The sequence below is a fragment of the Ambystoma mexicanum genome, chromosome 2p, assembly GCF_040938575.1.
Source record: "Ambystoma mexicanum isolate Mex_15411 chromosome 2p, UKY_AmexF1_1, whole genome shotgun sequence".
Taxonomy (NCBI): Eukaryota; Metazoa; Chordata; class Amphibia; order Caudata; family Ambystomatidae; genus Ambystoma; species Ambystoma mexicanum.
The window spans coordinates 817,813,473-817,835,154 of NC_090923.1; the positions used below are offsets into that span (position 1 = coordinate 817,813,473).

Below are 21,682 nucleotides of genomic sequence, written 5' to 3' on the forward strand. Positions count from 1 at the left end.
GTGTCCAGGGTGAGATCCATCAAGTCCCTGCTTGGAATGATGTCCTCATGCATCTACCTGGTGCGCCTGTACAGGCTACGGATGCGCCCTCTACATGAGTTCCTCGATGCCCGTTGGATACAAGCGACGGACAGCTTCGAAGACAGGATCCTGCTCAACGAGATTTTCGGCCAAGCGATCCGATGGTGGGGCACCCGCACGCATGTCGTGGCGGGCAAGGAATTTCAGACCCCGGTACATCAGGAGACGGTGACGATGGACGCCTCCCTGGAGGGATGGGGTGTGCACACCGGAGATCTGCACGCGAGAGGCCTTTGGCTCCCAGAGGAGAGGTCACTCCACATTAACATCCTTGTTCTGGGCCCTCAGGTCGTTTCTCCTGTCCCTCAAGGGCAAGGTGGTGAGAATCTTCACCGGCAACACCACCACGATATTCTACATCCGGAAGCAGGGAGGCACCAGATCCCCAGCCCTGTCCAAGGAGGCCCAGGATCTGTGGCACTGGGCTGTCGCCCAGGTAATGTTTCTGGTGCCCTTCCATCTAGCAGGAACAAAGAAAGTCATCGCTGACTCATCCAGCAGGGAGCTGCGCTCGTGCCACGAGTGGGAGCTGCGTCGGGATCAGGTGGATCGACTTTTCCAACGATGGGGCAAACCCCAGATCTACCTGTTTGTGACGGCGACGAACTCCAAGTGCCAGAGGTTCGCCAGCAGGTTTCCCCAGCCGAGGAGCATGGGCAACGCTTTCTCATTCCCCTGGGACGGCCTGTTCCTATATGCGTTCCCTCCGTTGCCGTTGCTGCTTCCGACTCATCAACCAACTCAAGAGGTCCCGGTGCAGGATGATCCTCCTCGCACCGGCGTGGCCGAGACAGATCTGGTTCCCGGACCTTCTGGACTTATCAGCGTCCCCCCCCCCCCCCCCCGTCAGACTGTCAACGGACGCAGATCTTCTCTCCAGAGAAGGAGGCGCCATCCTCCATCACGACCCGGAGTCTCTGAACTTGCAGGCCTGGCTCCTGCAGGACTAGGTTTTGGAGGATACGATATCCCATGCCGTACCTGCTGTCGCTGGCCAAGGCGGTACTAGCTCACGCTTCCATCAAGATCCATCTTGCAGCGATCTCACGTTACACCAGGACTACGGGACAGTCATCCCTGTGGTCTCATCGCCTGGTGAAGGAATTTATGAAGGGACTGTTCCGATCGTTCCAGCCGGTGAAGGCTCCGGCCCCGGCGTGGGAGCTCAACGTGGTGCTGACCATGCTCATGGGGCCGCCATTCAAGCCTCTGCATTTGGCACCATTGAAATTTCTCTCGTGGAAAACAGCGTTCCTTGTGGCCATCACCTCCGCACGACGAGTGGGAGAAATTCAGGCCCTATCCTGCAAGCCTCCATACTTGACTTTCCTCGAGACGAGGGTGGTGCTGAGGACACACCACCTCCTTCATGCCCAAGGTGCCGTCGGACTTCCACCTCAACGAGCCCTTGGTGTTGCCAATTTTCTTCCTGTCGCCTTCGTCGCCGGCCGAGAGGACTTTGCACTCGCTGGATGTAGCTAGAGCGCTGAAGTTCTACGTGGACCGCACGAAGAGTTTTCTGAAGACATCACAGCTTTTTGTGAACTTTGGACCTGTGAATCAAGAGAAGGCCCTCTGGGAAGGCTTCCATTTCCAGATGGCTCTCCGGCTGCATCATGCACTGTCATCGGTTGGCAAACCGACCGTTGCCCCGTCGTCCGAGAGCCCATTCGACCAGAGCGATCGCTGCTACTACGGCGTTCTTGTCTGGTGTGCCCCTGCTGGACATCTGCAGGGCTGCTACGTGGAGGTCGACGCACACCTTTACGAAATTCTACTCCGGCGACCGGGATTCCAGGGGGGAGTCCAGGGTCGGCCAAGCAGTGCTGCGCAACCTGTTTGCCTGAAGGTGTGCCTGGTGAGGAGGTAAGAGTTGCTTAATGTTGAGTTTATGTAATGCTTAATGTTGAGCCTTGCCACCTCCCGTGGTTGTGCATGTGTATACTGCTATGTATTCTTATATTCATAAGCAAGTGAATCCATGCCAGACCCCATGCTGGAAAAGGAACAAGTTACTTACCTGTAACTGTTGTTCTCCAGCATGGGTCTGGCATGGATTCACATGCGAACCCTCCCTCCTACCCCTCTGCGGCTCTTCACTTGGTCATACTGCCACTTCACGTGCTACCAAATCTGAGGATGGCTGCCAGGGGGAGGGCATGGGGAGAGGGCAGTCATTGGCTGGGGGCAGTATGACCCAGAGACCAGTGATTGGTTACTACTAAGAAAGACAGATCAGAAACGAAACTGATTCTGATTTTTTCTTTACCGATGATTCCCAGCCTGACGACGGGGAATATTCATGAGCATGTGAATCCATGCCAGACCCATGCTGGAGAACAGTTACACGTAAGTAACTTGTTCCTTCTATATTAGCACCCGGAACAGGGGAGCCAACCAATCGGTTTGCTCGGTTTGTGGGCTGAATCCCAAGTTCTCAGCCTCTACTCCAAGCAGCCTTATGACTGCTTCCCCGCCATCTCCCCCCCGTCCTCCCCCTGTCCCCTTTGGTTTTCAAATCCCTTCCCACTCCCCTGCCCCAATTACCTAATTCCTTCGGCTGCGCTGTCCAGCTGCCGCCACCTCGTCCTCGCCGGCCGCCTTGGAAATGTAAGAGGGACTCCATGTGGAGCCCCGTCTTCCACTTTTACAGCAGCTGGTTAATTTAAAGACAATAAATTGCTTTTAGCCACCCGGGTTTCCGAAATTAAAACCTTGAGTGCTAATAACAATAAGCACCCTTTTGGGCGCTGCACTGGCTGGTAATGGTGCCGAGGCTCATCGTTGAGGCTGTCGCTTTGTTCGGGTCTTGGGACCCCGGGCTGTTACCACCTGTTGAAGCCCCCAGAATGGGTGCTTATTGCTATATTATTTTTTTCCATGACGGCCATCTTTGTAAGTTTTATTAGGGAAATTGGGCACCTGCAGTATGCTTGTATCCGACGTCCCTAAACAAAAGAAAAAGCACAAAATGCAATTAGTACCCCAGAGTTCACCACAGGTTGAGGGTAGAAAAGAGCCAGTAATGGTCCTGATCCCTTGCAAAGGCTTGAGCTGGTGGTCCGTTACGGTCCTGTCGTTCCCCAAACACGTTGGTTATCACCAAAATATAGTGGCTGAGTGAGTAGTAGCCTTATGGGCCCACCTTGCTGCTTTCGAAACGCAATGCTTTTCAGTGCCAACAAACAAGGCTACCCTTATAACCCATTCGAAACGGCTGTTTATAATTTTCTGCTTCCACAGTATGTTTAGCACTAGTAATGTAAGTACAAAGTGTTTCAACACACCTAAGTGTATAGAACTATAAGCAGAATAGCATGATTAAGTGGCGATTAATTCCAAGGCTGCGTTTGCATAAGATTAGCAGTGTCGCCTGCAAAGAAATACTCCATCTAATGCACTCTGTGTTTAGAGGTGGGGCTGTCCAATCTTGGATGTTGTAGATTTGGCGGGGGTGATATTTTTCTGATCCACCACCTGTCATGTTGACACTCCAGTTCCGGGCCACACTGGAAGCAGGGAGAGAAGTGACGAGGGAGAGCGGGATTAAGGCAGTTCGTGTAAGCAGTTGAATGAAGAATGATGTTGGAGAGCACGCTCCCGGCTCCGTCTTTCATGAATGCGCAGCAAACCGCTCGTAAGGCTATCCTCCATAACAGGAGGTAAGGTATTACATTGGCGACGAGGTAGTGCAGTCGCCGCAAGAACCCTGGGGTGCGGTGGTGAAGGGGGCAATGTCAAGGCAGGAAACAGAAGCCTGCCTGGGCAGCGATTGTGATGGCGGTGCCCCACCTGACAGGACGAAGCACCGGAGTGGCAAAACAGTCAGCTGTGACCCACCCCTTGATGAAACGTTGGAAACGTTCAGAGAGAAGCGTCTGGGAGGTCGGGGCCGTGGCAGTGCAGAGAAGCAGACACTGGTGAGTGAAGAGCGTGGGGAAATCACGTGATGGGGCTCTTGCCTGTAGGCGGCCATCCATTAACAGACTCACTCCCTGGAGCCCCACAGCAGTGCCAAGAAGCCACCACGGTGCTTGTGCCTCATAAGGTGGCCGTGTGAACTTAGGGGGGGAGGCCACATCCCCAGTGAAAGGCTGCTAGCAGTGAACAATGTCTGACCAGGAGGGCCCCCAGGGAGAGTGCCTGGACATGCAGGCACAAGGCCCAAACGCTCCACAAGTGAGTGCCCCATATACATTAACTGACTCTCTAGCAGTGCAAATGCCAGGGGCGTTCGATGTGACGGACACAAGCAACATGGGGCCGAAGTGGGCAACGTGGATAAGGGACTTTGACCTATACATGGGGGCCACAGGGCCCATGGATGAAGAGCGACAGAAATGTCTACTCAAACTTGCGGTGGGGCCAGCGACACAAGATATCCTAGACGAGATGCCAGCTACTTCCATTGATTCCATCCAAGATCTAAAAGGGGCCTTATCAGCATACTTCAGCCCGCACAGCAATATGGACTGAGTGCCAGCTATTCCACAGCATGAAACAGGCAAAGGGTGTAACCATGGACGCCTATGTCATGCGGCTGCGGATTAAAATGAAGCACTGTGACTTTGCGAATTATTCCAACACTAAGACCCTGCGTTTCCAGATCATTGCAGGGTGCGAGTCCCAGGCGTTCAGACGAAAACCTCTACAAAAAGCCCACACTTTGGACAAAATATTGATGCTCGCAAGGGCAGAAAGGGCTGTGGACTTGCAGGTAGCAATTCTGCTTTAGATGTGTTTTAGTATCCACATGAGGGAACATGCCCCGCGATTGGCCAAAGATGCTCCACGTGTGGAGAGGAAGGACACTTCAAATCAGTGTGTCGACTGGCAAGAGAGAGAGGGGGCGAGACAAGGTATGGAGTAGACTCCTACCAACCCAGACCCCTTCTCCCAGTGCCACATGCATCGGGGGCACACCACTTCCCCCGCAGAGATCCAAGCACCCCGAACGGCAGTAGGCCGAATCCGGTGACAGGCAAAGGAGAGAATGAAGAGAAAGGAGGTATGTCACTGGGTGCGAGACCTGACCGCAGATCCAGACGTCACATACTCTGCCTGGTAGAACAGTCTCCTTCGGAATCTGACATCCGCTCCTCAGAGTGAGCAGCGAAAGAAGGGCTATGTCTACGCCTTGGGCAACACCGCAGCAACAGAACACAACCCAACACTGATAATGGGACTGAATGAAAGACGCACAGAATTCCTTATAGACCGAGGCTACCGTGAATGTGATCTGTGCACAAATATACAAGGAACTACTGCAAGCTGCAAAACTGAACCCAGACACAGTCGTCAAATACCCATATGGAGCTACCGCGCCCGTCAAATACCTTGGACAATTTGAGGAAAAATACTGCTACAAGAGACTAGCAAAAAAAAGTGCTCCTACACGTGCTATCAACAGGAAGCGAGAGTGGCTGCATAATCTGCTTTAAGACCGCCATCGACATGGGTCTAATGCAAATGCACATGCTCTATAAACCCCTGGTGCACAAATATATTACTCCAGTACACCTGATAAAGGAACTGTATCCAATCCTGTTTAAAGGGATAGGGAAACTGCGAAACAGGCATATCAATTTGCACATTGATGAAGGAGTTTGCCCAATGCCATCAGGCTGTGTGTTGATATGAGGAGGTCCAATCAGGCTATTCTGTGGGAAAGACACATGGCACCACGTATAACCGATATGATAGACTTATTAAATGGAACCAAAGTGTTCTCAAAACATAATTTGCAAAAGGGTTACCACCAACTGGTACTGAGTCCCGAGAGCCGGAACATCACAACTTGTCACACCTGGGATTGTACAGGTACAAAAGGTTGAGCTTCAGGGTATCCTCAACCACAGAGATTTGTCAGGCAGAGATTAATAATGTGATAAAACACATATCAAACGACATTCTGGTGTTCGGGATTGATGTGGGAAAACACTACGAAACATTGGCCAGGGTGTGCATAACGTTAGATGCCACCAACATTCCCCCTCAATCAGAAAAAATGCTAATTCAGGAAAGGCACGTTCAAGTTCTTCGGCCACTTATTTTCTGAAAACGGCATGACACCTGACCCTGACAAAGTCACTGCGCTCAACGAGAGACCACCACCGACCAATGTCTCAGAACTAAGGTCCTTTCTGGGCCTCACAGTTACTGCACGCAGTACATTAAAATGTTTGCCACGGTCAGCGAGCCTCTCAGAACATTGACCAAGCAGAACATGGTGTTTAAATGGTCGGAAGACTGCCAAAGTGCTTTCACAACGATTCGCGAAAGAATGGGCCGGGCAGAAAATATGTCCTACTATGAATCGTATCGGAAAACAGAGCTAACCGTGGATGTAAGCCCAGAACGGTAAGTTCTGGGCACTTCAAATGTCTTAAAAGTCTTTTGTAATGATATCTCTTGTTTTGCAGGGTTCCGGCGATGGCGGATGGCAGGCTGATGAGAGTTGAGGATCGAACCCGCGTGAGGAATAGAAGCGCCTGGAAGCACGTAAGTAAGCGCTTGTAGCCTGCTTCACGATGCGCACTAACTGTCCCTTTTATCTTGCAGGTACAAGTTCGGAGCTTTAGAGAAGCTGAAGGGTGCTGGAATACCCACTGGATTCGGCGTGGGAAGGAGTAATGGCACGTGAGTAATAAAGTTGCCCAATGTCTTTAAACGCACCTTCTTTTGTCTTTCAGATGCGGGATGCAGCGCCGAAGGCCACCGGAGCGTGCGAAGAGCTGGTAAGCTTTTGTCTTTCAGATGCTGGAATACAGTGCGAAGACCTCCGGAGCATGCGAAGAGTAGGTAAGCCTTTGTCTTTCAGATGCCGGAATGCAGCGCGAGGCGTTGGTGACAGCCGATGGACCAGGTAAGAGATGCGCTGCCACTGAAGACCGTAGTGCTAACCTGTTCTTTCTTTGTCTTTACAGGTGCTGCTGAAGACTGGATTCCAGGATGGTAAGCCTTTGTTCCCTTAGGCCCAGGATCAGAAGCAGAAGACACGATGAGCGTTCTGCTGCAGAGAATGCAGAATAACGCAAAGCAAGATTCATCCATCGGGTGTGGTTTAAATAGCCTCCTGTAGTGCTTAGGTGTCTCCTTCCACAGCCTCGCCTAGGTGAGAAAAGAGTTCCTGCTTTCCAGAAGAGTTCCAGTGTTCTGAACCTAGGGAGTGGCTCCTGCCCCACCCAACAGGAAAAGTAGTCCCAAACAGAAGAGGATCAAGGGCTCAACTGGCAGGTAAGTAAGCGGCATGGTCTGCTGCAGGTAAGTCACCCAAGCATTATGAGCCCGGTGCTTCCAGCGCTGGGACTGGGCATCTTTATGAGCCTGGTGCCACTGGCGCCAGGACAGGGTCCAAAAGGTCCCAATTGGGACTGGCTGGCACTCGGAACCGGGGTTATGGGTCTGCTTCCAAGGGAGTCGGGCAAGTCCTGATCTTTTGGAAGCAGAGATCATAACAATGGCAACCCACAGGCCAAAATGCCACCCCGCATCGTGAGGTGGGGGCTCAGGCTACAGGACTACTCTTTTGAGATCGTGCACAGGCCGGGAAAGGAAGAGAATCCCACTGACTTGTCCCGGCATCCAAGGAGTGGCTGTGCCCCTGAACTGTCGGTGGCAAACCGGTACCTGATCTAACAAGGCATACCTAAAGGCATTGAACCAGCCCATCTAGCCCATGAGATGGAAGCGGACCAGGCCTGACAGTGTGTGAAGGACTCCGATTTGGCCAATGGAGGAGAGCCAAAGGAAGAGATAGTCAGAGGATGTACGGCAGGAGGTGGACAGACTACTGCAAGTGAAGGAAGAGCTAGCTCTCTCTGAGGATAATCTTCTGTTGAAGGGGCACAGGGTGGCTATCCCAGCCTCACGGAAACTGAAGATGATGGAGTTGGCTCATCAAGGTCTTTGAGGCCTAGTCTCCACAAAGCACATACTACGCCAAAAGGTGTGGTTTCCGCAACTAGCCGCCATGGTTGAGGGACTCTATTGGGGGAGGTATCTATTGGCCATTATGGATGAATACTGCGGATACCCGGAATCCCAAATCGTGTCCTCAACAGCTACTCACCATTTCATCCCTGTAATGGATCTCATATTTACGGCATACGGCATCCCTGGAAAGGTAAAGATAGATAATGAGCCTCCGTTAAATGGTCAGGAGTTTGCAAAGATTTAGTGAATACATGGGATTCCGTCACCAGAAAATCCCACCCCCTGACCGCAGGCCAATGGGACGATCAAATGTTTCATGGCCAATCTCAAGAAGGTACTGCAAGTGGCATGGCTCAGGAGACAGCCATACGAACAAGTGCTTCACCAATTACTGTGGGATTACTGGAGCACGCCACACAGCTCCACAGGGAAGAGCCCGGCCAAAGTGGTGATTGGGTGGGACATCAGGACCAGACTACCTCAGGCCAACCCTCCGGAAGGCGAACAGGCACCTGATGCCGAACTGAGTGAACGAGATCGGGCAGCTAAGAATCGAATGAAAGAATACGCTGACATTTGTAGGAAAGCTCAAGAACCCCAATTAGAAGTCAGTGAAGTTGTGGCTGTAAAGCGAGCATAGACCTATAAGCACACAGCGGCCTTCCAAGAGGAACCCTTGATCATCATAGAAAAGAAGGGTTCCATGATCACGGCTCAAGGGGACAAAGGGCCGACCACCCGAAACTCCTCCCACTTAAGTTCCCCCTATCTGGGTCTAGGAGACTAAGTAGAAGAATTGAAATGCCTGATGACTACACTTCGGATTAATCCTATCGAGGGGGGGATCAAGAAGTATCAGATGCTTCTGGCCCAGAGGACAGAGGTGGAAGTCCAGAGGCCAGATGCTCCCTGGAAAGATCCAAGGCCACAGAGAGAAGAAGCCTCAACGCCCCATTGAAGAGATGGGCTAGTGAACCACGTTCATGTTCATGTAGCACCCTGGGTTTGGTAACTGTTTAATTTGAGGGTGGGGGGGTGAATGTCATGTTGACACTCCAGTTCCGGGGCACACTGGAGACTGGGATGGAAGTGACGAGGGAGGGAGGGCGGGGTTAAGGGAGTTTGTGTAAGGAGGTGAATAAAGAAAGACGTTAGAGAGCACGCTCCCGGATCCGTCTGTTATTAATGCGCAGCGAGCTGCACGCAAGGCTATCCTCCCTCACGGGGGTAAGGTATTACACCACCCTTAATCATGTTTGCCGTCTTAAACGCGATTTGGTCCCGTTTCGTGCCAGAGTAAAGTAATCGCACCTCTTTATGAGAAATGTTTAAATTCATTACACATCATCCGTATATGTTTTAATTGGACATTAAATATTCCATTTATGCTTTAACGTTTGTTCAAGTTACAAATTCGCCCGTGGATATATATTCACAGAAGAACGCATTTGTTTTCGAGGAATCTGAATGGGAATGTATTGCATAGAGTCCCGTGTTCTGTTGTCCTCAAAGAAACCAATCGTGCACGGCAAACGGACCTCACCGGAGGTTAGCAAAATCCCTGTAAGTGGCATTGCGATAGGAAAGTTTCTTAAAGTGCTGCTCTGGCTTATTATTTTGTTCAGTTTGGTTAGCAGAATATTTGCGGCTTTGTCGAAGACCAGCAGGGCCCTCTTGTGGACGTGTGGGAAACTCTCCAACTGCAAACTGACAGTGTGCATTGTTTTACAAGTTTCCTCGGTATTATGGGGAGCCTTGAATGTATCCCAAGCCCCTTTATTAAAAACGGAAGTTTGAAGCAGGAACCGGTTCCCGGGGAGGAATGAAACGGACTCCAGAAAAAACACTTGAAAGGTTTCCTGGAAGTATTTCAGTTCTCAACAGTTTGCAGCAAGGTGTAAACTGCTCGCGGTCTTGCACGAGCGAGACGCCAAGCCATGGGGATTTTAGTGATCACCTCAATAACGAATACGTCATTGTACTTCCGATGTTGCCAACAGTCGGTCTTCTGTCTGCGAATAGAACTGTTATTGTTATCACTTGATTATAGAATTACTAAATCCATGTTAGTGGTGTACATGTGTGTGTTCTGCAGCAGCACACTTAGCTTAATGTTGGTCTCAGTAAAAGAAGTCCAGTGTGGCCCCTGGTGTCCCACGTAAATCCGGTATCTATGGAGGTGTCTGAAAGGTGTAACCATGCCAACTCAAGGGTGCCATCCTTCTGGGCAGTGACGTAGCATTGTCTGTGGCTCATTTCCTGTGGAGGCACCTGTCCGTTCTTTTACGGACCCTTAGGCCGTGGCCTGCATATCCTAGTTACTCGTATGTGTAATTTAAATTCTAGTTTATTTCGCTGGAAGGTTCCCCGCAATACTTGACGTCTGCAACAAAGAGAACTGCCCGTGGCTGTGATGGGTCATTATTGCAGTGCTAAACCATATCCACGTGCAATCAATGAATAACGTGTTTCCGGTCCATTATCAGATTGTACAAATATACCCTTAACTATAACATCACACTGGTTGTGTTTATTTTTTTGCGCTTTTCGTCCTGGCCCATGTGGCATTGATTTTTGTTTACATGAACTTTAAATGTGGCCTGTATGACCTCAATTTTAAGTGATTTTGATGTTTAGAATCGCAGCATTTTTTCACGTTATGTTAATAGACTTTTAAACGCCAAAACCCTGTCTGTATAGCTTAACTGTGACCCCTTTATGTGTGCATTACCTACCCTATAATTTCTGGACAATTCTTACCCTGTGACCTCACATCACGGACTGGTAACGCCAAAACGGTGTTCTTCCAGTTGTGGGGCGCGTCCCCCAAGGTTGCGTCTCACCGTACACGGGAAGACGTGAGACCCGCAGTTTGAATAACAATTAGCGTCAGGTGTGCTTTTCAAAGAAGAAACGCAAATGTAAGAAGTTCCATTCTGTGCTTATTTTCTTTGTCGGCATCGATAATGAAGTGCACGACAGGGGCGTTGCTAGGGGGGGGCTAAGGGGGCTATAGCCCCTGATCTTTTGGTTGTAGCCCCGGATAGAATCTCAGGAGCTACAGCCAAAAGACTAGCTAGCCCCCAGTCCCAACCCTTCCGACATCAGCTTAGCCCCGGGTCTTTTCCAGACCTAGCAACTCCCCTGGTGCACGAAGACCTACCTCAGCAGAAAGCAGGTACAAGAATAAGTAAAGCGGAACGATGGATGGAGGGAGGGAGGGAGGGAGGGAGGGAGGGAGGGAGGGAGGGAGGGAGAGAGAATGACACAAAATGATGGGGGAGAAAATGAGGACGAAACAGGAGTGAAAGACCGACTAGTCAGGAGGGACGGAAATGATGTGGGAGGAACAGGCTGGGACAGAAACGGGTGGAGACACAAAATGGCGGGAAGCACAGATTTAGGTGGGGGTAAAATACTAGAAGGGAGACAGCGCAGGAGGGGGAGAGAATGCAAAGGACAGACTAGGACAGAACAAGCTGGAAACACAAAAAAGGAGAAGAGACAGAATAGGACAGAACAAGATGGAGAGAGGGAATAGTGGGCGAGACAAAGGCAGAAAACAGGAGGGAGGAACAGCCCGTTTTAGCGGCAAATGGGGTGTCAGATTGAAGAATGGGAAGCAATAGCATTGTTCCGTGGCAGTGGGGTAAAGACAATGCAGCAAGTGTCAAAATACTGTCTTTTTCTAATGAATTGTGGTAACAAAGGAAGCATTCTACAAATCTGATTGCTTGGCAAAAGGCGGACAATCCTTAGCTATTAAAATAAGTATTGGCAAAGCCAACAGTTTGGCATGTGTGTATGCATAGGATATGCATTTGCCTGGCAATGCCATAATGGTACTACCCAAAAATAAGTTGGCAACTTCTGGAAAATTATGCGAATACCTGAGCCTATTATAACCGTGCCCAATACCAATATGTGTTTGGCCTTGCCAATGTTTGTTTGACCAGAACTTTGATGCGCGAAACATGTGTCAGGAGGACACACGTACATCTTGTACATCAAGTGGCTCAAGGCACACTTTAAGACATTTTATTGGGCTAGTAGCAAATGTACACCTGCAATTAAAACATTAACTCTCAGAAGACTGCTTGGAAAGAACACTGGCTAACTCTAGAACTTCATGTTACTGTCTGATACAGCTAACACAAAGCGATTCCAAGAGGAGTTTTTGTTGGGGTGTTGGGCCAGGAAGTGTGAAGTAATGGTATTAGGGTATAGCATGGCCGTGGGCAGTCAATGGGTGGGTAAATAACCAAACACCACCCACAAGTTGTGCGCCTCTTCTCATTTGTCTTCTCTCGCCATCTGTACTCTAATGCAATAGTTTCGTCTTATGTATGCTGTTTAAGCCAAAACAAAAACCAGTCCCAAATAGACCCTCTCATAACCTGTCTTCTGTTCCTGCTCAGGATCTGCGAGGTGCGCTCTGTGGACGGCACGCCCATCACATCATTCACGGTTCACGAATGTGAGGGGTCCAGCCGCATTGGATCTAGGGCCCGGCGCTACTTGTTCACCGGTCATGCCAATGGAAGCATTCAGATGTGGGACCTCACCACTGCCTCAGAGGTGGCCAGCAAGGGTGAAAACCGAGGTACAACAAAGCAACCGCCTGCACTATCTTCCTTTCTTCCTCCTGGTAAAGGTGCATCGGAGTAGACCAGGGTGCCTTGTCTTTCACGGTGCAGGCCCAGAATTGACAAATCTCCTGCTGTTTTCTCTTTTTTGTTGATTCTTCACTGCTCTTTTTTTAATTCAAATTTGTAGGTTTGATATCTGCATAACAACAAAGCACATAATTTCCAACCAAAGTCTAAGTAATATGGTGATTTTTTTTTTTTTTTACTAATAGATTTTGTGCATTTTATCTTAAAGTAATTCAATTATGCCTACTGTTATATAAACCTGCCATATCATTTTTTTTGGGTTAAACTTCAAAGTGTGCACAACAGAAGGCTGCTAACAGAATTCTCCATTGCACTTTAAGCCCATAAAATGCCACTATGACTAGCAATAATTACTTGTTCCACAAAAAGCCCCATCATTGTCCATATTTCTTATTGTTCTTGCTTTGTGAATGGTCATGGGTGTGATTGTCACTGGGCTCTCATCTGAGCCTTCTAGAAACCTTCATTGTGTGGAGAGGGGAAGAATGGATACAAGCATTCTTGATTACATGAATTCGGGTGGTTTGAAAACTCAATTGATTGGATTGGTTGTCTGCTCAGCTAATGGCACTATCGCCAGTAGTAGTTCTCTGATTGATGTGCACAGATCCTCTGCAAGACAGGGCGTTATGGTCCCGGACAGTGTGCCACAGAGGCTCTGCAAATAATTGGGAGAACAAGCTAGGTGACCGTGTTCAGTATAGTTCATCTTTATTGCGGGAATAAAATCCATGAAAGCAAACATAATGCAATGTGCATGTTGTGTCCTGCCAATGGAGTGATGATGCGTGCGACTCATGGTGGTAGCACTCGGTCTGAACCCTTTTCTTTTTTTGTATGCACCCACGTTTCGTTCTTTCTAGCTTTAACCCCCTTTCCTCATACCCCAAATCACTGAGCCGGGAGTCCATTACACTACCCTCATGGTTGAAATGTCAGATTACCACCCCTTTGTCGACAAGATTTCTTCTTTCTGTTAGGACTAGGGATACTGTACATGCTTCCTCTGTGATTCCTTTTAATTCGAATTGTCAAATTAGGCCTGTCCACTAAAGGGCAGTGTGGGCAAATAATTGGGAGCACTTAACAAGTTGAAATTTGTTGAAGCACAAACTTAATCAACCCCACCCCTCAGGGAAGTCCTCAGGAAGAGGCCCTCTGAGTAACGAATGGCGGATAGTGTGAGGGAAATATGGTGGGTCCAGTAAGAAGTATCTGAGTAAGGCCACAAGTTAAAATCTAGAAGCATTAAGAGTGATCACTTCCTAACAGATCTTAAGTCTGCTCATTGTCCTGTCCTGAGTTAGTAATCATAGGGAAACGCTGACTGAGACAGACCAGGATAATGCATCTTTGTGCCCCTCTACCCACACACAGTGAGGGGAGGGTACGAAGATCTGACTGCTTTTCTGACCCTCCAGTGGTCTTTGCTTGGTGAGTGATGTGTGTAGCTTGGTCCACTGTGGAGGCTTTTGAACTAGAACAAAGGCTGCTGAAATATGCCTATTTTTGCTCCTAGATGATGTATGGTACACAAGTTTAATTTTCTAATGGAACTAATTCTCTGCACAATTTTTTATCCGGACATTTCGACATCATCTATAACCGCATTTTGAATGGGAAACGGCCACTTTATGTTCAGTGATTGGGTTCAGGATTAGGTCATAATCTGAAAGAAGCATATGATATGGCATTTATAACGCGCCTATACACAAGTGTTTCAAGGCGCAATGAGGCAAGGGAGGGGAAACCGAGGGAAGACGGACAGCAAACCTACTAGGCCAGGTGATATTGAGATCACGCAAGTGCAGGGGAAGAGGAAAAGTGCAGGGGGAAAGGGGAGGGGGCAGTGCAGTACATGGGATAACAGTAAAATAAAGACGATAAATAAAAGTGCGGCCAGCGAGGATAAGAGCAGACATCAGGGGTCAAGTGCTAGTAGGGGCTGTAGGGAAACGGAACAGTCCCCAAGTACAAGGTTTGCCAGGGGGCAGTGCAGGTGTGCAACTGGCGGGGAGGGGACCTGGGCCCGAGATCAGATGGTAGCCAGGTAACCAGTGCAGGTTCAGATTCAGCCAGGAGATCAGCAGGAGAGAGGAGAGAAAGCAGAAGCAAAGAGGAAGGTCTTGAGGTGCTTCTAGAACCAGAGATGGTTCTCTTCAAGTTTGAGAGGCAGGGAGGCTGTTCCAGAGGGAGGCCTCAGCAGAAGAAAGAGATCTACCACCAACTCTCTGCTTGGAGAAGCTACTGACCCTGAGGGAGTTGGAGGCGGATGAGCGAAGAGCTTGAGAAGGAAGATATTTATGAAGAGCGAGTTGCAGGTATTGAGGTCCAAGGCCCCAGAAGGCCTTGTGGACAATGCAGAGAGTGTTGAACTTAATCCTCACTGCCACTGGGAACCAGTGAAGAGATTTCAGTCCTGGAGAGATACGATCCCTGGGATTGAGGCCATGGACAAGTCTCGCAGTCCTGTTTGGGATGAGTTGCAGAGGGCGGAGAGTAGAGGCAGGCAGATTTAGAAAGAGGCTGTTGCTGTAGTCCAGCCTATAGAGAGCTAGAGCACTGGAGACAGTGAGCTTCTGGGTGAAGGAGAGGAAAGGAAGAATACCTCTGAGGAGGTGCAGATGGTAGTGTGACTGAGACGTCATAGATGTGTGGAGAGAAGGAGAGTGTGGAGTCAAAGATGACTCCCCTAGGTTTTGAGCCTCAAAGGTGGGAGCCGGAAGAGAGCCAAGAGAGGCTGGCCAGAGAGTAACAGGAAAGAAGTAGCTGTAGGAAGGGCTCCCTTACTCAATCTAAGCTTTTACCCTTGAATGAGGTGCTGTGTATAAAAGGGTGTATGTTGGGTTTCTTTCTAGCTAGCTTATCCTTCCCCCTCACCTATGTCTTCTCAAAGGCCTGTCTCATATTTGTATGGTACAAAGCACCGGTCTCCACAAAATTTGGATTTAACTGCCAGCATTTCCGATAAATACAGGATAGGTTTCCCTTTGCTTACCATTTGAGTGAGGGGTTTTGTGGGACTTTTGCTGTGTTTAGCTATTTTAAATAATCGCTCAGATTACGAGATGGATTCCCCCGCATATTGTCAAACGTACCTCTGCTGGGTTTCATTCTATCTGTAGATAATAGCATGAGCAATGGTCTTTAGTTTATGAGCACCCATTTTAAGGTCTGGTGTCATGAGTGGGAGTGAGCGTCTTGTGTATTTTTGGTATGGCAGGTTTCAGGCTTGGGTTTCTTTTTATGTTTCTCGTTCAGTTTCTGCAGTTCACAACGTTCATACTGCTTGCCCTTCTTTGCTTTTCAGAGCTTGGCGGTCTGACGGAGCAGGAGTTATTGCAGCAGTTGGAGCAATGTGACTTGGCCCTGACCCGGACCCCAGAAATGAGCCCTGCTGTGTCCTTCAGCCATTCCACTACTCCCCGAGCCTCTGTTTCCAGGTAATGCAGAGTCGCAGTCTCTATGTGTAGGGTAAAGCTTTTTTGAATACCGGCCCATTTCAACTTCATCCTTAAAGGGTTTCCATAGAAGATATGCTTTCAATTTTTCTCTTTTGCTTTTTCGCGTTTCCTCTTGCTTTCGCTTTTTCTCTTGCTGCCGCTTTTTCTCGTTTGCTTGCTCTGTCTCTCGCATTCACACTTTGTCATTATGGGAAACCTTCCAAAAGCATCTTTATAACAGCTGCAGGCTAGTACAGACTTCACTGATGCTTCATACAGAGCCATTAATACCTCACTCTTTATGTGTAGACATGCCTACCTAAAGATTTCCTCCCTCGAGCCTGATATTCAAGATAAAGGTGATGGATCTTCCGATTCAACAGGAAAGCCTTATTGTCCTCCCAACATGTCAAATGGTCACTATTACTGCCAAATCTATAAGCACCATTTCTACATCCTTTAAATAAGGGGTTTATTTAAGGCTTTTTAAAGCAAAGCAATTGGCTAAAAGCACATTTTGCATCTCCACTTCCATTTCTGAACTTGAGTGTCAAGTTGCTGAGAAACTAGTTTATGCCAATTGCCAATCTGAAGATTAATTTGTGCAGCAAATATACCTGAATAGGTATATTAATGCCCCTTTAGATAATGTTTGATCTTTCATGTCTTATTTAGAGGACACATCGGTTCAGTTACAGCCCTGCAAATAATACTTCCCCCTTCCCCTGTTGCAGCTAACCTGAATTCCCCTGAGAAAACCTTCTCCTTGAAGAATGAGGTTGTCCAAAGACAGTTTGTCCCCTTCACCTCTATCCATGTAGCGGTCCGGCCCCTAAATGGCATCTTAATGTGGATTTGGAAACTATTATTTGTAAGCCATTCAAACCTTTGGTTTCTTGTGACTTGGACCTTCTTGGAAGATATCCTATGCCCTGTGTTAGGTTTGCGCCCAGTGAACAAGTATGTCAAACCGCAAAAGTTCAGAATGACAACATTGCAGGAAGTAATCCCACTGCTGGTGCAGGCGTATTACATGACAACATTGGACATGGAAGATGCATATTTCAATGTTGCCAGCGCACAAAGTACCAAAGGTTCATGATAGAAGATGAGCACTATCAGGTCAAGGTCCTTCCCTTCAGTATTGCCTCAGCTCCATCGGTGTTCACGAAGGTACTGCCGGTAGTAGCTGCTAAACCTGCGCATGCAGTCCATCCTAGTCTACCTTTACCTCGAAGATTGGCTAATAACCGGGAATTCCTACGGCACATGCCTAACAAATACCTAGAAGACGGTAGAGCTCCTCTTCGGGCTACGGTTCTCGGGCAACGAGAAAAAGTCCAGTCTAGACCCCAGCAAAGCCAATCAGTTTGGGCTCTAATTCAGACCAAAGACGGTCTCCCCTCTACCTCCGAGAGGGTTCAAAAGTTGCTGTTCCAGATCCCTCACTATGGAACCAGTTGCGAGGTGACCGTCCGCAAAGCCATGTGACTGTTAGGGATAATGGCCTCCTGCATCTACCTAGTTCCACACGCACGTCTGGGTATGCGCCCCATGCAAGAGTGGCTCTCGAGTGAATGGTGGCAGGCCAGCGGACAATGGGACGATCTAGTGGTTGTCTCGGCAGCCCTCATTCAGTCACTGGAGCGGTGGTCAAGGGAAAAACTCGACCTTCACCACCCCCGCAGTAGAAGCCACTCTCACCACAGACGCATTTCTGATGGTGTTGGGGGGCGGGGGGACTCACCTCGTTCATCAGACAGCACACAGCATGTGGTTCCCTGCAGTAGCAAGCAACCACTTAAACCTGTTCGAACTGCTAACAGTGTTCAAGGCCCTGAAGGCATATCAAACACACCTCCAGCGGAAGACTACGGCCATGTATTAACTAACCAAACAAGGGGGCACTCACTCTCCAGGGTTATCCAAACTGTCACAGAACATATGGAAATGGGCTCTCAAAAACAAGATGTTCCTCCTGTCACAACACGTTCCAGGGGAACTTTCTTCTGGTGGATGTTCTCAGCAGAGACTTCCCATTAACCGTAGAGTACGAGTGGCAATTACACGCAGACATCGTTTTCAACGTCTTCACAGACTGGGGCTTCCCAGAGATCGACTTGTTCGCAAACCTGGAGAGCGCACAATGCCCAGATTACGCCTCTAGGTACCCGCAGAACCGCTTCAAGGGTAACGGTCTCTGGATAACATCTTCACTTCATCCATGCCCTCAAACTCTCAATTTAGCGGCCTGGCTCCTGAGGTCATAGAGTTCGGGCACCTCCAACTCCCTCAGAGATGTATGACATACTCGGGGAAGCACGGAAGCCTAACACCAGACATTGCTACTCCAACAAATGGAAGCTCTTTGTCATCTGGTGCAATGGCAAGGGCATTAATCCAATTGAATGCACGCCAACAGAAATTGTCCTGTACCTAACTCTCCTGCTAGATTCAGGCCTACTTTTCAATTCCCTAAAAGTCCACTTAGCTGCACTTTCAGCATACACCATGTCCCAGAGGAAGGACTTGTGGTGGAAATGTCCAGTAATAAAGGCATTTATGAAGGGGGTAAAGAGAATTCATCCCCCCTATATCCAGCCAATCTCCCTTTCGGACCTGAATGTTGTTCTAACTGGAGTAATGGGGCCTCCGTTTGAACTGATGCTTGAGGCTAGCCTTAAAGCACTCACCTACAAGACCGCCTTCTTGGTGGTGAAGAGTTGGTGAACTGCAAGCCCTTTCAGTTCAGGACCCATTCGTCACAATTTACAAAGATAAGGTGGTCCTGCGCACTCGCCCACGATTTGAGCCTACATTTATTTCAAAGTTCCATGTGAACCAATCCATAGAACTACCCACCTTTTTCAGAACCCCACTAATGTGGCAGAGAAAAGCCTCCACACACTGTATGTGAGGAGTGCAGTGATCTATTACCTGGAAAAGACAAGGCCACTAAGGAAGACAAACCAGTTTTTCGTGTCAGCGGCAGCTGGTGGAGAAGGGAACCCTGTCTCTAAATCAGCTATTTCAAAGTGGACAGTGAACTGTATCACACTGTGCTACACCCTTACCAGGAGAGATCTGCCCTTCACGCCTAGAGCACACTCTACTCGGGGCACAGGGGCTACCATAGTATTCCTTGCAAATGTTCCTCTCGAGTCCATTTGTAAAGCAGCAACGTGGAGTTCTGTACACACCTTTACACAACTCTATTGCCTATATGCACATTGTAGGTCTGATTCTCAGGTGGGAAAAGCAGTGCTACTGTTCCTTCACACATCCCACCATCAGCTCTGGGTACTGTTCGCTAGTCTATGCACAGCATGTGATTCTAAGCAGATTAACAAGCATCAGAAGAGATGCGTTACTTATCATAATAGCATTCCTGATGATTGTATCTGCTTAGATTCACATGCTCCCACCCTTCATGGAGTAGAAGGAACATAGACATCTTACACCTTCTCTCTCTGTACTCACTCACGCTAGCCAAATGACTCCCTCATGGTAGAAAAAGCACAATTGGAGGGACCTCGATGCTTGAGGGATTTTGGGCACACTACACGTCGCGTTAGGAATAGTGTTACAGTCACGGCCATGTCGGCGTCCCATTTCGATCCTCGAAAGAAAGATGCAATCTCCGCGATTACCACTAGATGTCGGACTATATGCACAGCATGTGAAACTGAGCAGATACAATCATCAGAAATGCTATTACGGTAAGTAATGCATGTCATAGTTTTAATAAAACATTTACTGTGTAAGAGTTTCTTTGGACTATTCTACTTGTGTTCTAGCACCTTTAAGCGTCTGTGTGGTAAATGGAATTACCAATAAAATATCTCGGACCAAATAACAGGACAGACTCAAAGGAGATGGTGAAATACTGCTTTAATCTCAAAGAAGTAAAGCAGGGCAACTAGACACTCATCAAATCGATTTATGCAAGATCACACTAGGGCTCATTACGAGTCCGGCGGTAGCTGTGCCAGAAAAACTGGCAGGCTGTCGACGGACCCAGAATGAATTACTGCCTCTGTGATTGCCGGAATCACCGGGGCATTACAACCCCGGTGACCCAGTAATTCCGGAGGCGTAATTGTCCGATGGGGACAATGGAAACACTGGCACCGTAAATAACGGTGCTGGTGTTTCCATTTCTGTCTGCAGGTGGGTGGCGTTACTCCCGCCAGATCTGACCTGGCGGGAGTGACACCACCCGCCTGCAGAACTCGTAGTCTGCCGGTCCGTAAACAATGGTGGAGGTGGTTTTACCGCCACCGTTGTTTCCGGACCGGCTAGCTTGTAATGAGGCCCACTGTCCTTTTGATTATACTCTGTGTATATAATGCGAAATGCGTCATCTATGACGTCATCCTATGTGACAAACTATAAAACCTGTCGAGGGGTGGGATTGGATTAGGGGAACATGTCTACCTATAGATAGTATTCGTGTTAATCCCTTATTGGCGGTCTCTTGTCTGTGAGACATATACTGAGCTACTTTATATACATATGCTACAATATACTCGCCGTAGCAGAGAATGTGGCAGCTGAATAATACTTTGCATTGTTAAAGTCCATGGCAGGTTTTTCTTATTGGTTGGCAACCCAAATCCAACCTTGGACATTCAGCTTGTTAGCAGCACGTACATAGAAACGAAACCCAGGGCTTGGAGATACGTATGCTCTTCCCTTGCTTTCCCAATTAGTCTACCCTCTCTCATCGGTAGGCCTCATGCCGGTGTCTTCTCTTTGAAGGCTGACCTTGACAGTCTTCACTGTCTCTGGATTTTCGAGGCCGTGTAGGCACACCATTATCTTAGTTTTAGACCTAGTGAATAGCACTTGTTTGCAAGCTCCATCACAGGTCAGGAGACCATGAATTTGTCCATGTTGGCAGTGCATTTAACACCATTTGTTTCAAATATGCTGGGTGCAGTTGCTCCGCTTGACCTTGCTCACTCTATCCCATATAAACTTCATGCCCTTTTCCTTTTTATTGTCCAATGCTTGCCATCTGTACATTTTCTTCCTCCTAATCTTTGAGAAATATTTCCTTCACACATGGTCTGTTCATTGGACTCCCTTCGTGATTTTCCTCCATCTCTCGAAATAGCATCCTTGGTCCTGGGCCAATGTACTCCTCTGTTTTGCAAGGGAAAACAACTTCACCAACTTTCTTCACCTTAAGATCCTGGGCTTGTATTTTGAGGTAGCTTGGTTGACTGACATAAGCCATCGTCCATCTTCTTCTAATGATCGTCCTAAATGTTCAATATATGCCTCTCATAAGCAAGCTTCAATGTTCTTTCTACCTTGCATGTGGGCATATTTACTGTTATTGACCAGTGAGTCACTTTAATCTTTGTGTTCATGATTACTGTATCGTAGGGTAGATGTTTCTTCAGTTACATCGTCATTCTTAAGATTCATATAATTTCAGCATAGGTTCTTGCATGTTCTCAAACACAGGAAATACCTGAGGTTTGCAATTGGCAACTCTCATTATCAATTTCGAGTTCTGCCATTTGGGCTGACCTCCGC

General features: G+C 48.4%; 1 protein-coding gene across 1 annotated transcript in view; it reads left to right on the forward strand.

Annotated features, from left to right (window-relative positions):
• The window catches only part of LOC138566826 (SH3KBP1-binding protein 1-like), a 557,645-nt gene that overhangs the window by 475,570 nt on the left and 60,393 nt on the right, over positions 1-21,682 (forward strand). The window contains exons 16-17 of the mRNA XM_069644508.1: positions 12,435-12,619; positions 16,003-16,135. Of these exons, the coding sequence (XP_069500609.1) occupies positions 12,435-12,619; positions 16,003-16,135 (318 nt within the window). The remainder of the gene's footprint in view (positions 1-12,434; positions 12,620-16,002; positions 16,136-21,682) is intronic.